The sequence below is a fragment of the Cupressus sempervirens genome, chromosome 11 (genome assembly GCF_028749045.1).
Source record: "Cupressus sempervirens isolate cs-2001-9-10 chromosome 11, ASM2874904v1, whole genome shotgun sequence".
Classification (NCBI taxonomy): Eukaryota; Viridiplantae; Streptophyta; class Pinopsida; order Cupressales; family Cupressaceae; genus Cupressus; species Cupressus sempervirens.
The window spans coordinates 721,911,156-721,926,980 of NC_143128.1; the positions used below are offsets into that span (position 1 = coordinate 721,911,156).

Genomic DNA, 15,825 nt, shown 5'->3' on the forward strand with positions numbered 1-15,825 from the left:
TGTATGATTTTGAGATACTTAACCATTTTTGAGTCATCGATTAGTTATACTTGGATTACTTTCCAGTCGCCTTGATATTTTCAAGTTGCTCGTTGAGAACCGTTGGATATTTGTGATTTATCATTGATGCCTTCAGTTGCTCATGGAGAATTGATGTGATTATTTTGATTATCTTTATGATGCTTTCCAGTTGCTTGTTCAGAATTGGGGTGATTTTATGTGATTATGGATTTGTGCTTTTATTGAGCCTAGGGTAGGTTATCTACTTGTAGTGTCGGGAAGTGGCTTGCAATGGGGGCCGGGGCCCTAAGTGGCTGCCAGGGTAACTCATTATAAGTTGTTTTAATAAGTGAAAACATTTACACTAAATGGGGATTAAAATGAACCTAATAAGATAATTGTACATTCTTGTCCATGCCTCGAGTGCTAGTATAGACTAGGATGGGAATAGAGAGAACGCTTGGTTGCGACCTTGCATTCCGTAGTATGCCTCGTCAGTATGAGAGGATACTAGTGCCGCATAGGGATCACTAGGGGGCCGGGGTCTATTGAAAGACTACCAGGGTAACTCTAGCGTGATTCGTGCGATGACACTTTCCCGCTTACATAGTAGGTTTCCTACATGTCTTTGTTGTGCCTCTGGGAATTAGATGTCGGTTTGTGTTGGAACCTTTGAGTTAGTATGCTTTTAGGATTCCTGGACTTAGAGAGTACTTATGTTATGTGATTTTTTATCTTGTGATATGTGATTTGATATCCTATTTGGGACTTGAGACTATCTCCTCAGCACGGTGGGAGTGGGCCATTTAGGTCCCACACAGTTGGGTGGTAGTGCTTTTTCACTCTTACTATTTGAGATCCGTCTGAGACACCATGGCTGATGCATTCTTTGTTGACATTTATCTTCATTCTGTTCTTGGATCTTATGATGGATGTTATTTACTGGTATGTTTCTTTATATTGATGATTAGCATGTAATAGATGATGTTATCTATTTTGTAGGAACATCTTATGCTTTATTCTTGCATGTTAGATCTCTTTATGCATATGTTGTAGTATGTTTAGGAGTGATGTCCCTACTATGATAATACCGATGATCTCTTCGATGACTTGGGATGTTACACGCGGAGGGATGGCTAGGGCCCACGATGGTCTAATGATGCTATTTACGGTTGGGAGGAACCGTGCATTTAGATAATTATGTGTAGTGTTTATGATTTATGGCTATCTTTTACGATGGATGTTTATATCTTCTATGATGATGTATCATGTATGGAATTTGGTTTCATTTACTTTATTGCACTTGCATCATGGATTAGAATAGGATGATGTACTTCATTTTCACACATGTATATTCTTTTAAGCCTTTCGTACCCTGTGTCATGTACAGTGGATGATTGAGCATTCCAAAATTAATTGCCATGAGGCATTTGGAACAAATGTGTAATATGGACATTGGACTTTCTATTTATTCTTTCATATGGATGTGGTAGTGGTTAGACTTAGTATTAATTAGATCAAATGTGACTCAATGTCTTGGCATCCTTAAGGAATGTAACCTGTTATGTATGCTTATAGTTGATTTTATGTTATTACTTCCGCTACTATGTGTTGATATGAATGGTTTATCTTTTTTGTTTTAAAAAAAAAATTGTTTGGCAAACTTAGTAAATTTTTAAGTTAATTCTTTTGGATCCCTTGGCGGGGCATTACATGATTTGCATGTTGATTAAGAACATTGGGTATTGCATATTTTCTACTTCCACTTACTTAGATTTCCTTTCAAGTTGTTAAAGTTGGTTTCATTTCAAGTTGCTAAGTAGGAGTGAAGTAGATGGATAGTTGTATGGTAGCATTGGTAAATGTTTGATAGGGATCAATACTCGACCACTAGCATCCTAGGGTGGTTGAAAAGCTTTGTGTGGTAAACTAGTTTATTATTCCTTTGAATCATTGCACCTGTGGAAGTGAGGCCGCTGGTCAACTCTCATTAGGTTTGATCACCATAGCTGGGTAGTCGAAGTTTAGATAGAAGGAAGTTAGAGGAGTAAGTTAAGTATCAAAGCACATCCATTCACCTTCCACAACCATCGCTTTCCCATCAACATCATCACTGGCAGACACATCCTCCATCACCACCACCATCAACATTATCTACCTCCGCACATTTCACAAACCGAGTCACCATTACCTTCATTCCACCAAAGTCCAAGTCATCCTTGAATGAATAGCGTAAGGCCACCTACGTGATTAACAGAAAATCACATCGATAAAACTGAGCGAGTATCCAACAATGTAAGGAACATTGGAGTTATACTCATGTCCCATGAGCAATAACTTTTCAAGAGAGGAATTGTATGTTTGATACTCTGTATCAAATGTTCAATTGCTAATATGTTATGTAAGTGATACAAAACTCACATCAACAAGCACAAATTAGATTGAATTATTTAGAGAGAACTCTAGGCCTTCTTGATCTGGAGTTTGCAAGATCCTATTGTTTAACAGTTTTGTACCTACCATGCATATTATAATTATTAAGGGAAGATATGAATTGCATTTAAAAAACTAATGCGAGGTTATTTTTCATAATGAAGAAGTTCTAGTCAATTTGTTTACACATTGGATGGTGCATAGAACTGTAAATCTAGAGGTATCTCCCTTTTTCAAGTGATAAAAAGAGTGGAGCAGAGAAACATGGGAGAGCAAGTAAAGTAAATTAAACCTTTAATCATAAGGCTTCTACATGATTAATCATTTGGTAAATGCAGTACCTTAGTAATTGATGGACAAAAATCTTTTAAATGGGATATATAAGAGAGTGATTTAAATTACAATAATACTTTGATGCATTTCTTAAAAAGGTCGTCCTTTTAAGAAATATATACAGTGGCAAATAAACACAATAAAGAAGAAACTACTTTTACTACTCTGTCACTAGAGTCATGGAGAACTCTCCACATCAAGCATGTCTAATCCTGAATGCTTGCAAGGTACAAGGAATATTGGTGTTATAAACACCTGGTATAATACCCAATATTTTAATGTACACACATTGTTTATAAAAGTCAAAAAAGTTGTCCATCTGCACTGTTTTACATTAGTAGGACAAAATCTTTAATATATTATGATAATTACATCATGTATGAATATATACAGTTAGATGGTGTTCTATAACCACTTCATTGGTGGGCTTGTTCAGTTAACTTGGTTGCTGGAAGGCAAAAAAGCTGTATTCAATGTCGCTTGCTCCTCTTCAAGGGTCAATACTTGAATATTGTCACTACCTTCTACATTTTCTACTGCAGGAGAAGGCCTCATAGCACAAGCCTGTGCAAATGCTATCATCTGCATGGAGAAAACAATTAGGTTGTTCCTATGAATAACTTTGGGAGTGCTTGAATTGCAGTTCCCGGGTTCAATTTATTTTAGAGAAGGTGTTCTGGAAGCAACTATAAGATGGAAATTTTATATGAAAGACGAGCAAAATAATCTGGGAGAAGCAGAAAGAAACTCTATAAATTCATGGAAGAAACTATATGAATTTCCACAAATTAGTCGTTAGTTATTGCTAATAGCTATAACAAAAAATGTCAGCTTTCAGAAAGGAGTCTATAAATAGAATGGGGGGAGAATTTTACCATTACAAATGCAGCACATATGAGACTGAATCCTTGACATTTAAATGGTGCTTTCTCCGACAAGAATAGCGCTGCTCATTCCACATGTAAAGAATGTTAGATCTGCTATGGTTTATTGAAGTGGATTACAGCTTAGTTTCCCCTACCTTGTAAACCCAATTAGGCAGATTAAACTTCATATGTTCATTTCACAATGCAAAATAAGTTTAGCCTGCCAAATCTTTTCTAGGCACTGAAAGCTTAAAATAATATGTACTAGGGAGCAGGTAGAGTTTAGTTGGTGTGAAACTAATGTTTTGGACACAGTAGCCATCTTTAAGGAAAACAAAAAACAAAAAGGAAATTTTGTCACCCGCTACATTTCTCAAACACAATCTCCATCCTAATACCAGGTGTAACTTTGTTATTAATATATTCAATTATAATCTGATGGCACCAGGCATAGTTTTCAATTAGTTGATTCAAGGCCAAATTTGCAGGTATAATACTCCAGAAAATGTTTCGATGGAAAGAAAAAGCACAAGCTGCTGAGTGCATCTATTTGCTAGCAACTGTATTCCTTGAATTAAAAAATTGAGAGCAGTGGACCTGGGTTGTACAGAAGCTTTGTTGGGAGAACGGAAATACAGTCCAATGGAATAAGTATGAAAGTGAATGACATTTTTTGGTAGTTTAAGAATCTGATGACAATTAGTTATGCCCACATTTTGGAAGTAAAGACTGAATCAGAAAGATATTGAAGTCACAGCTAGTCTCAATATCAAACATGTAGTTTGCATGCGTAGTTTTTTGGATGACAGATTTTACTTCTGTGTAAAGTAAATATACAACCATCCACGGAAGTGACTTCACATAAATAACACATGTACCAAAGTCAATTCAGAACAACATATCATCCTACAAGATAACTTAAATTAATTTACAATGTTGCATATGTTCTTGAACAAATATATCAGTAACTTGAACTTGATTTGTTTGGATTTTGTAAGGAATACCATGATAGTACACCGTAACAGTTCTTTTATACATTTCTAATCTCCATGTACATATAATTTATAGTTTCCAAGGTAACCATTCTCCACTTCACGAATACTTTAAACATAACTGCAGCATTAAAATTTTGTAATAACCCCCCAATAGACAGTCTGTAATAACATAATGTTATACTGGAGGACCACAAAAGAAGACATTATGCTTTTTTGTAAGCAAGCTCGCTTCTGACTTATTTAATGATTGTTTGACTACCATTCAGAATTGAAAAAGTAAGAGGGGAAAAAGAGCAAAAGTGCACCTGTTAAAGGACTTAATACAAGTGGAGAGATTATTGATGCAAAAGAGCGTATACCAGAAATGCAACCTTGTACTTTCCCCTGTAACAGAATATGTTAACTTATTGGATTACAAATTTTGTCGAAAACTTTCCAGGTAATCAATTCAAAGTCAAAACATGTGAATATTAACAGACTGGGTTAAACATTTTGTTTAAAACTTCACTAAAAAATATTATTTACTTTCAAAAAATCCAATTTGAAATAAAAATATATAATCTACAACACTACAAACAGCTACACATTTTAAGTAAAAGTATAGACATTCAATCTATAAATCACAAAATCAATTAATGTCAAGTTCAACTTGTAGTCTATGGTGTTTATGAAATTCTACATTTCACTATCTTCTAGTATTTCATTTAAAATATAAACCTCAGTGGTAAACATATGATCAATTAGAACACCTTTGAATGCACAAAGTGCTATTGCAACTACATTAGCTATCTGCTTTTAATGGTGAGAGCTAGTCCTATGCTTTAATCATTTGACCGAATCAAGAATAAACACTCTTTAACCATTAAACTGCTTTATCAATCTTCACTATTTAGAGACTTGATTACCCTATATCCATCTCTTGTTCCATTTCATTCATTACATTTAGAATTTTATAAACTAAATAAATCAACAAACATTAACCTGTCATGATATCAGTTGTAACAATGACTGTATAAGAAATTAAGAATACAACCAAAGGTGATAATTAGGAGGATGGAAGTGAACATTAGATTCCAAAGCTTCTTATAAGCCAGGTATGCTCATTGAATTAGATATCTGTTAAGGAGAGCTCAAAAAGGTAAACTGGAAATGTCCTTTTCAAAATTCTGCTCAACCTTGTATTTACTACTGGTCAAACAGACTAGCTATTATTACATTCAGGGTGATAATCAATGATACTCCCACATATCCTTTTCTTTCAAAGATCGATTTTCGTCAACACAATCTGCTCAATTCCCATTACTGGTCTATGTTTTAGCATAAGTTTTTTGCCAGGACTATAATTGCAAAAGGTAAAGACCAGCTTATTTTTGTAGCTCAAGAGTTGCACTGTAATTTTTGTATTGGTGTCAAGTTATGGATGATACTTTGTTGACAGGGAAAATTTTCCCATAGACATCCACACAAAAGAAATTTCCAGAGATATATTGTCTTGCAGCAAGGAAATAAGATAAAGGATTTAAGACAAAATCTGTATGTGTAATACCTCACTCTTGTGGTAGCAATCAATTAACAAAAGCTGACAGTAAATGTTTCAGCTGGGACTAGAACCTATAACCTACCGTCAAGCATGGTCAGCATGTTGGAGCTCTTCCATGAGCTTACATATTTTTTTTGGTGAGGGGTCGGGTGGGCTGTGTGTGGGGATTAACCTTACAATATAGCCAAATGCTTGGTTTCAGACTTAAGTTTTTCTTCACTTTGCTACGCAGTCTAACTATTCCACTAGCCATTGGACAATTAAAAAGTAAAAACCTTTGTATAAGATATTCCTTAGGAGCATTTCATGTTAAATATCATTTTTTGAACTAATGAACGGTTAATTATGCCATATTTTACCAGTGAAATGTCTTACAAAATTCACCAACATTTGTTCATCAATGCTTATGCCTGAACATATTCCATAGTTTTTATTAAAAACCAATGGGTTAATCCAGAATAATGATTTGATCCTACATGGGACATTAACTTTAGTTTTCCAAGTCAACTGGTCTTGTCAATTGAAAATTTAGAAGGCACAACTCTCACTGTAGGCCGACTTGACCCTATTATAATTAAACTAATAAAAAACATTTTAATTTATTTATTTGCAGCCCCTTACGCCAACTTTGCTGAGGAAAGTTAATGATTTTAAAAATGTTTCTCTCCCTAATAAAATCGCCCCATTTGTATGCTGTTTGTGAAGCTTACTGCAAGAATGGAAAATCACCAAGGACAAGGAGTTTTGTCCTTTGGAGATGGCAGAATCCGCTATCCCTTAACGAATCCTTGGATTTTGTTGAACTCTTCTCTTATCCTTCAAATTCTGATGTCAACCTTAATCAATCTCATCATTTTCTTCCCTTTTGTTCATGCTTGGAGACTAAGGACGATTTTCAGCATTAACATCCCAAGGCAGAAATCATCATGAGGCCAGTATTGTTCTCACTAGCTGGGGTGGAAATCAGGGGTGTTAAAGGATTTTTGGACCCTTCTTCAATTCTCAAACTCATTTTCACTTCCCCAATTTGTTCACCTTGCATCATCCTTCTTTCCATTTTTGTTGAGCAACTAGGAGATCGGAGGCTGCTGCTTTGATTCTACAATACAAGCCAGAATTTGGTGATATTAGAGGATTAAGAATCCTAGGAGGATGGCGGAATCTGCCATCTTCATGGAATTTTCTTTATTTCATCAAACTCCAATCTTGTTTAACTTGTTTAACTTCTCACTTTGCCCCTTTGGTCTGATTTTTCATCCTTTTGCCAACATTTTATCATTCAATTTCACTTTTCCTCCTCATCATGCATGTTTGGGAGATCAAAGACAAGTTTTTTAGCAGTGATAATCCCAAGAGGAATTCAAGTGTGCTTGAGGATAATTCTTATTATCTGGCAGAACTTGAGGAGTTTGGAAGTTTTGAATGCTTTCCCTCACTTTCTCAAAGTCACATTCTTTTTTTGAGTTTTTTCTCATGACAGCACTTCATTGCCTTCCCTCCATTCCTCCCTCTTTGGAGTTGGTGAGCAAGGGCAGAATTTGATGGTATTAGAGGGTTTTGAAATCCTCAAGGGCCGGTGGATTCCGCCATGCCTTGAGGATTCTCCTCTTAGTCTCTTTGTTCCATTTTGCTACTTCAAATTCACCCTTAGACTCTCCATTATTGTTATTCTTCTTCACAATGCAGATTGAAGGGGGCTTCATTGGGTTTTCATCCTCTTTAACTCAAGGCAGAAATTTGAACAGCTGGAGGACTTTGGAATCCTAGGTGGATGGCGGATTATGCCCCTACTTGAAGTTTTTTTTGGTGAAGTAGGTTCACACCCAAAACATATCATTTTGCACTTTTCCTTCATTTTTCCCATAAATTTGAACCTGCAAAATTGCTTTTAAAAGGGACGGAATTTTGGGGCCCAAGAGGATTGAAATCCTAGGACATGGTTGGATTCTGACCTAGTGCCCAAGATTATGAATTTGCAAGTGAACTCTCCATTTCAGCACTTGTCATTTTTTCAGTTCAGAGGGTGGCAGGATTTATATAAATATAAAATTTAAGATATTTCCTTTCTTATACTTAAAGTTATATTTATATAAATATTGTTAGGATGTTTGAGATAGGTTTTAGCTTCATAGGATTTATAATAAGGACTCTAGATTTTGGGGGTTTTCAAAAAATTGTAGACTTAGCCAAATTTCAAGATTCAACATGCCTTGTTACCTCCCACAACCTCTCCATAATTTCTAAGATCAAATTGAAGTCTAAACAAGGATTTTCAAAAGCTTTTAACTCGTTTCATCACAAATCACTTGGTTTCAACTCCATATCCTTGATGGACTTAGTCCGATTTTCACTCACATCCCATACAAGCTTGATTACCCAACAGGCTAAAATTGCCCAAACTCACTCTCAAACTTGGAGACTTCAAAATTCCTACCACCTAAGACAACTACTCCTACTGCTAAAAATAGAGGGGGTTTCCATTTGCAATGGGATGATGGTGTGAAAATCTCAAAACATGTCTCCCTCTTTTTCGCTTTCTAGCTTTGGGTTGAGCTTAGTTGTCCATAGCAACATTGGGCGGGGGTGGACGGGGGGTTGTTAGTCTCCTAGCTCTTAGGGAATTTGTGAGTCAATTTAGGATTTCCAAGGTTGAGATCTAGAATGAATAAATTTTTCAAGGATTGAATCTCAATGACGAAATCCAAGTTTGAGGAGGGCTTTACGAGTCTATATCTAACACAAAGTCACATGTTCGCAATGTAGATCTTGGAGTTGCCTTATTTGATCGCATAATTTAGCATTTGAGTTTCCCCTGATCAAGAGAGGATAGATAACTTGTATTTTATTACATGTTCATCAACAAAGATGTTCTACAGTGCTTGGCTAATTATGTTTAATCTATAATCGTTAATGATGAGTGTTTTGTGATCTCAAATGTTTAATTTTTGCCATTCCTTTTTAAGGACAAACAAGATTTTGTATATTGGCTATCATTATGCAACCTAGGGTTTATGGAAAATTTTATAGACCAAAAAATGTAGAGTAATGTAGGATTTTTATGTATCTGAACTAACAGTTGCACAGAGTTTTAAAATTACCTACGTGTGAAATACTTGTAGAAACCAGCCCTTTGTAGCAGTCTATTTTTCTTCAATCAGCGCATGACAGAAAACAATTAGCCCTTAACAACAGACTTTGACAGCATAGACTTTAACCAAAGAAATGCAGCAAAATAAAGCATCAGATGAAGAATTCTTCTGAAATAAACTGTATAGTATCCGTGTTCATCTGTAGCAACTTCTGCCACACAGCCATATCATTTGTCATTGGTTATCTGCACTATAATTTTGTTTCCTTGAAAATTGGGTTTGACAGAAGTTGTCTTCTCCCTTTTACGCAATTCTGGACAGTGATTTCAAATTTGATTGGATAATTTTTTTGGCATTAATTCTCCCCTCCTTCAAACTTCTTCTCATTCAATGCACCTTTTCCTAGGAGTCCTTTTCTCTGGATCAGTGTATCCTTCTAGGGTTTCCTTGCTATGATACCAAATGTTGGAAAATTTGAAGCATGGATTTAGTGAGAATCTGATGGCCCACACTTACATGCAGCTTCCATTTAGTTTTGGATGGGGAAGTTACAAGGTGGTAGTAATTTAATTTGATGTTACATTTCGAACTCATTGTGTTTCAAATGAATTTGAAGCAAATATTAACTTTGATTCTGTTGTTGAAGAGAAAGATGAATATTCTTCATATTATATTGTGGACTGAGTCACTTAGAAAAAAATGTGGTGTTATTAAATTATTCACATAAGCAATTTACGCCTATGTGTAGAAAATGCATTTTACATTATGGCTAACATTATTATTATATCTAATACTCTACAAAAAGCCATTGTCCCAAATTTTAATAATCGACATTCTTATCTCATTTTAAAATTAACTAGGAAATGGCAGACCATAAACATAGTCTGAAACAACTGGAACAAACATTTTTTTTTAAAAAAAATTAGAAAGCACCAAGTGTAAATGTTTTAGTAATTTTAATACTCATAAGATTACTTTTGAATCAAGCAACAAAGTAGTATCATTATGCACATTGAAAATATCTTTTGTTATGTCGATCCTACATGTACCTCTCTCATGTGAAAATTTTATCAAGCGTGATATATTTAGGACATACCTGTTCATTAACTCCAGCTTCTTTAGAGACAATGCTTCCAATCTAAAAAATGCCAAAATCAAAACCAAACAGTCATTTTTTCCAATTGACACAAACATAGTAATAAAGTTGGCCACAAATTAAGTTTCAAACTTACACATGGAAAGACGAAAACAAATAGAACTCCTGCAAAAGCTGCAACATACGGAATCTGTGCCATAAAAAATTGAGACATAGTTTAATAAAAAGAGATGAATGAAATAGTATGAAATTTATAACTTGTAACTTCAAACCATACACTTCAGAAAAATGATGCAATTTTCACATGCTATAACTTGGAAGACAGACATACAGACAACATCGGAAATATAAGGAGCAACAACAGAATGAATAATAAGTAAATTTTAAATTTGCAAGTTACATTCATTTGTAAACTAGTTTTGCCTAGTCGAAATGGCTGATATCTATTGTAATTGGAATTAGAATGCATATATTTCTTTGAGAAATATGCATGCATGCACTTTGTACTGCAATTAGCATTCAGAGTCTATCTTGACAAATATTCATCATGAAAAATATCATGGAAGCAACCAATAATTTAAATTAAGCTGTTGTCTTCTTGAATTCTCAGTTTGCCACAGTGGTGCCTATTCCTTCTGCTTCCATCTTTCCTTCAATGTATCAAAATTTGATTGTAACCCACTCTACTGTTGTCTAACAGATTCCATTTCAAAATGGGTTTGTAGAAAAAGTATGTTCAGAGAACAAGCTAACAAACTTACTGGAAAGGGAAGGATAAATGACATGAACATGTGACAAGATCAAGGAGAATGCAAAGCATCAAGCTAATTTGACAAAAATATATGTATTAACTTTCAGGGATTTATAACTCTCCCACTTGAACTCTGTCGTTAAATTCCCTTTGACATATATCACCATTAGGATCACCATTTTAGACTAAGGAATTTATACAATTGACTACATTATGTACGTGACTAATTAGAAGGAGATACAAATTCTTTAACTCAATGGAAACTAGATACCTGCATACATGTGTTAAAACACAAAAGGAAGTTATAAATAATGAAAGGCAGAAATGCCGGATCAGGAATTTTCTTGTCATACTAATGAGCAATATGTAGCATCTTCAATGATCACAGGCCTGCCAAATATATGAAGAGAGCTCTCTTAAACATCAATACAGAATTTAATGTAGACTTATTTCATGATGGACGCATCAGCTAAGAACATAACCAGCGAGGTTAAACTCAAATAGAAATAGAGAACTAAATAAAGGAATATTCACTTAATCATTCTCATATGATCGTAAATTTATTATTTAACACGATCGTATCTGCCTACATCTATCCCCTCAGTCTTACACTAGTCAACGTCCTTTCCTGAACTACTTGAGTGTTAGGATGAAGCAAGTAATCATCATCTCAGATCAGTTGTTTGTACTGAAGAATGTTTAAGGAATAAAAATAACGTCTCATAATAACATGGTACTTGAAAACCAATTGAACCTACAATAAAGCTGGGGAAAATGTACCAACCCCTTTTGCAACTTTTTCTCTACAAATTTAATAGTTTAAAGTCTCTTTGGAGTCTTGGTGTTGCTTCAACTGTCATTTAAATCATCTCTTTACAATTTGTAAATCATCTTAGTGCATATCTTGCTTTCTTCGTCACATCAGATTTTACTTGATGCTTACACCACTGGTAAACTTGGATGACTGTATTCCAAAATTTCTTTTCTATTGCATAGCTCTCGACTCTCCTTTATTGATAATCTATTAATGAGCTAATTTTGTCCTGCTTGGTGAATTCGACAACTTGTTTTGCTGCTTCATTATCACTGCAATATGATTCTCTAACACATAGTTCAAAATCTCGTTCTCTGTCACTTATCAGTGAGGCAAAAAAATGTTTTCTTGGCAAACGTTAGAGAGAAATCGGCAACTTCTTTGGAAAATACCGGAAATTTAAAAAATGACTTAAATTTTTTTTAAATGCATTTTTTAACAAAACTCAATAAATAGATGCATGTAATGAATCAGAAAATGAGTAAACAAACTAAACAAGCTGATCTAGATATATATAAATGCAATAAGTAACAAAATCACATCCTCCTAGACCCTTTTCCTCCACCCAAGATGCTCAACGCTGGAAGAGAATAATGTTTGGCCGTTTTGCTGAGCGTCACAATTAAACTGGTGATGCCGGCGAGAACTTGAATACTTCTTGCCGAGAAGTACCAAGAAGTGGCAATTTTCTTGCCAAGAAGTTTTCAACTTCTCTTCCCAGATTTCTCGGGCGAAAAACACAAGTTTTCACGCCACCTTCAAAATCTCGTGAGAAAATGAGATATTGACGCTATTTCTGCACTGTTTTGAACTATGCTTTGACATATTACTTCAACTGATATTTGAATTGCTTGATTATTACAAATGATCTCTTGTCTATCTTGATGACACTTGTCAATCATCTCTGCCTGCAAATTGAATTTATAATACATATTCTAAATATCATGGAAAAGTTTATGAGCTGAATTTCTACTCAACTTAGTTGATACATATTCCCCATTCAGTTTGACTCCTCACCATTGTATAGGAGATCTGGTCAATGGCAGCTGTAACAGCTGAATTGTGCATATTGTTGGTTGGAAGTGCTCCTGTCAATACTCAGTGATGAGCATCTGGTTTCAGTGGCCAGGTTTGTAGAAAGTATAATAATGATGCTATGACTAAATCTCCATCCTTTAGAAACTTAATTAAAATTTTAATGTCCATTGTCAACTTTGTTGAATGTTGCTGTTACCATGCAAAAATGACACCTAAGCTGCTCTATCATTCAGTTGTATATTTCTCTCAATCTTTGGTAATACTCTTTCTCTCATTTTCTTGAAATAATCTAAACCACAATCTGATTTTCTTCCTCAGAGTATGGATAGGATGCTGGCTATGTGTTATACGCTGAAATACACCTTCTGTACACGAGTCCCTAGAAATGCTTGAGTGAAAAAAATGAGCTTCGCTAATTATGTACTTTAGGCTGATTTTACTTATCCTAATAACAGTCTTTGAAAATGCTTGAGTCAACTCAATCTTAGTCAAAGCAACATGGATCTTCATTTTATCACTAAGGTTCTTATAGCAGCCCCACAATTTGACTCACGGGGTCATTTGGTCATTACTATCTTTTTCTTGTTCCAATGGGCATTCATTAACCTTTGGTATTTAGAAAGGTTTTAGGGAAAGAATCTACATCATCCTACAATTTTCCAAAATGGCTTGTCATCTCTAGACATTGTTAGGTATTGTATTAACTCCTTTTTCTAGTATTTGATATTGTTGTTGGTTTTTCTAGTCCAACCTTTGTTATACTTGTGATAGAATTAGTTTCCATTCACGAACTCTGGTTTTGATTGTTATTTTTGTGCGTCAATGATGCGTACTTCACTAGCATTTTCACTTCATTGTCTCATTCACTAACATTTCTAAATGTAGTTGTTCTCAAAACCTATGATATGGGGTTTAACCACTTTTTGTCCATCATCTCTTGTTTTTCTTCTTTGGTTTTTTATATGAGTAAAACACAAGAAAGAACCTCGACCTTGTACATGAAGCACAAAAAAAGGAAGGAAGAGAATCCCAAGAGGGGTGAGACTTAACACAACAAATCAACAAGACAACTAAACAAAGATCACTAGAGAGATCTATTAAAACCTATAAAAACAACACAAGAATAGCAAAGATCAAAACAAGAAAAAGCTATAGGTGAGTCAACTTCTTCGGCCTGTTAATTACCTTCCCAACAATTTCAATTTGTTGACAAAGGTGACCTCTTGTGGGTTGCTTTTTATTTATGAGGGTTACTCATTAGAAATAGTGGAGTACAAATATCTCAGAATTGACTTCCATTATAGATTAAGTCAGGAGATATGCAGATCAAAAAGAATACAAGGGGGATGGAAGATCTCTTACCTTGAATAGATGCAGGAAAGTGAAGCTATGGGATTGGAAAACTAGGAAGACCCTCTTTGGAGTTATTTTTTATGGCTGTGAGGTTTGGGGGAGCAATGTATTAAATCATAAATGGTGGCAAATAGAAAGAATTCAAAAACATCTCATTTCTACTAACCTCAAGGTCAAGTCAACAGTTCCTTACGAGATCCTTTTGGCAGAGGTGGGCATGTTCCTAATCGAGGCCTCAACATTTATCCTAATTCTAAGCTATCTAAAAAATGTGGGAAATATGGATAAGCCTTGCTTGCCTAAATTGGTGGTTGAGGAGGAGTTAGAACATAAGAAAAAACATAGAAGAAACAAAATAGCAAGTGGTTGAACAAATGGAACATTAACCCTCAAAAGTGTCCAAACACTAATATAGAAATAAAGAAATGGGTGTTAGATAAATTCAGAACTATCATGTCGACAAATATAATAAGTAGGGAAAAGGCTTATTACATCAAAGAACTTAATCACACATGGGAACAAGGAGATAAAGAATATTTGGGATCCACAATTAAAGTAAAGGCCAAAATTTTAATTGCTCACTTTAGGACCAACTCTCATCATTTACAATGTGAAACTAATAGATGGAAGGTATCCAAAGAAGGGTGGGAAGAGATAATTCATACTTTTTGCAGCAAATGAGTGGTGGGAACAAAATGACACCTTGTTAAAGAGTTACATAAGACAACTAACTTCCTAATACGGATCCACAACAAAAGGCACAACCTGAAAAAATTAAGCAGGTCTCATGGACGTCATTAAAATATTTCATTTCATTTCATCCTTCTTGGACCTCCCTTGGCAATCGACATCTCAGTTCTTGTTTTATTGGTAGGGCCCTCCTCTATCACAATATTCTTTCTTTTTACCGCCAATTTTCCTTACCTTTTTCCCAATTTTGATTACAAAACATAGAGATTGATGTTAGAATTCTTTGTTTCTTTCTCTGCCATGTTCTCATTTTTTTTTTCTTTTTTCCTTTTCGGCTCATTTATGTTCTTTGTTTAACCTCTAATTGGTTTTTAACTGTTCATCAAGCCCACACCTTTTATATTTATCCTAACACTTCTTTACCATAAATTAATGTGCTTTGAGATGCATTTACATACTTTATCGTTTGTGCATGTTAGTATAATTTCTTAATTACTAACAATTAACCTTAAATCTTCTTGTTTGAATGGGTTCAAGTTTCTCATGCACAACAAAAACATGTCCATATGAGAGTTGAAGAGCTAATATGGGAATATTTGAGGTGTCTAGCATTGAAAGTACCATTGGTGTGATCAAGAAGCATGCTAAAACAAGTTTCAACATCCATTCAATGTCTTTTTGAACACCCAACATTGAAGGCAGTTTGTATTAGAGTTATCCCTATCGAATATCTTGTGCCTAGGAAAGGATGGATATTATCACGTTCCCCTAATTTTCAAACACTCAAATTTTAAAGTTTTGAGATTTTATCAATAATGTCATTAAAA

General features: G+C 34.7%; 1 protein-coding gene across 2 annotated transcripts in view; it reads right to left on the reverse strand.

Moving 5' to 3' along the window:
• Positions 1-2,782: 2,782 nt before the first annotated feature.
• LOC149531691 (Major facilitator superfamily protein) overlaps positions 2,783-15,825 on the reverse strand; it is an 84,685-nt gene continuing 71,642 nt past the window's right edge. For both annotated transcript variants that reach the window (XM_089811062.1, XM_089811064.1), the window contains exons 10-14: positions 10,489-10,542; positions 10,353-10,394; positions 4,933-5,011; positions 3,642-3,712; positions 2,783-3,348 (exon numbers count right to left, since the gene is read on the reverse strand). In XM_089811062.1, coding sequence (XP_089667188.1) covers positions 3,199-3,348; positions 3,642-3,712; positions 4,933-5,011; positions 10,353-10,394; positions 10,489-10,542 — 396 coding nt within the window. In that variant the 3' untranslated portion in view covers positions 2,783-3,198. The remainder of the gene's footprint in view (positions 3,349-3,641; positions 3,713-4,932; positions 5,012-10,352; positions 10,395-10,488; positions 10,543-15,825) is intronic.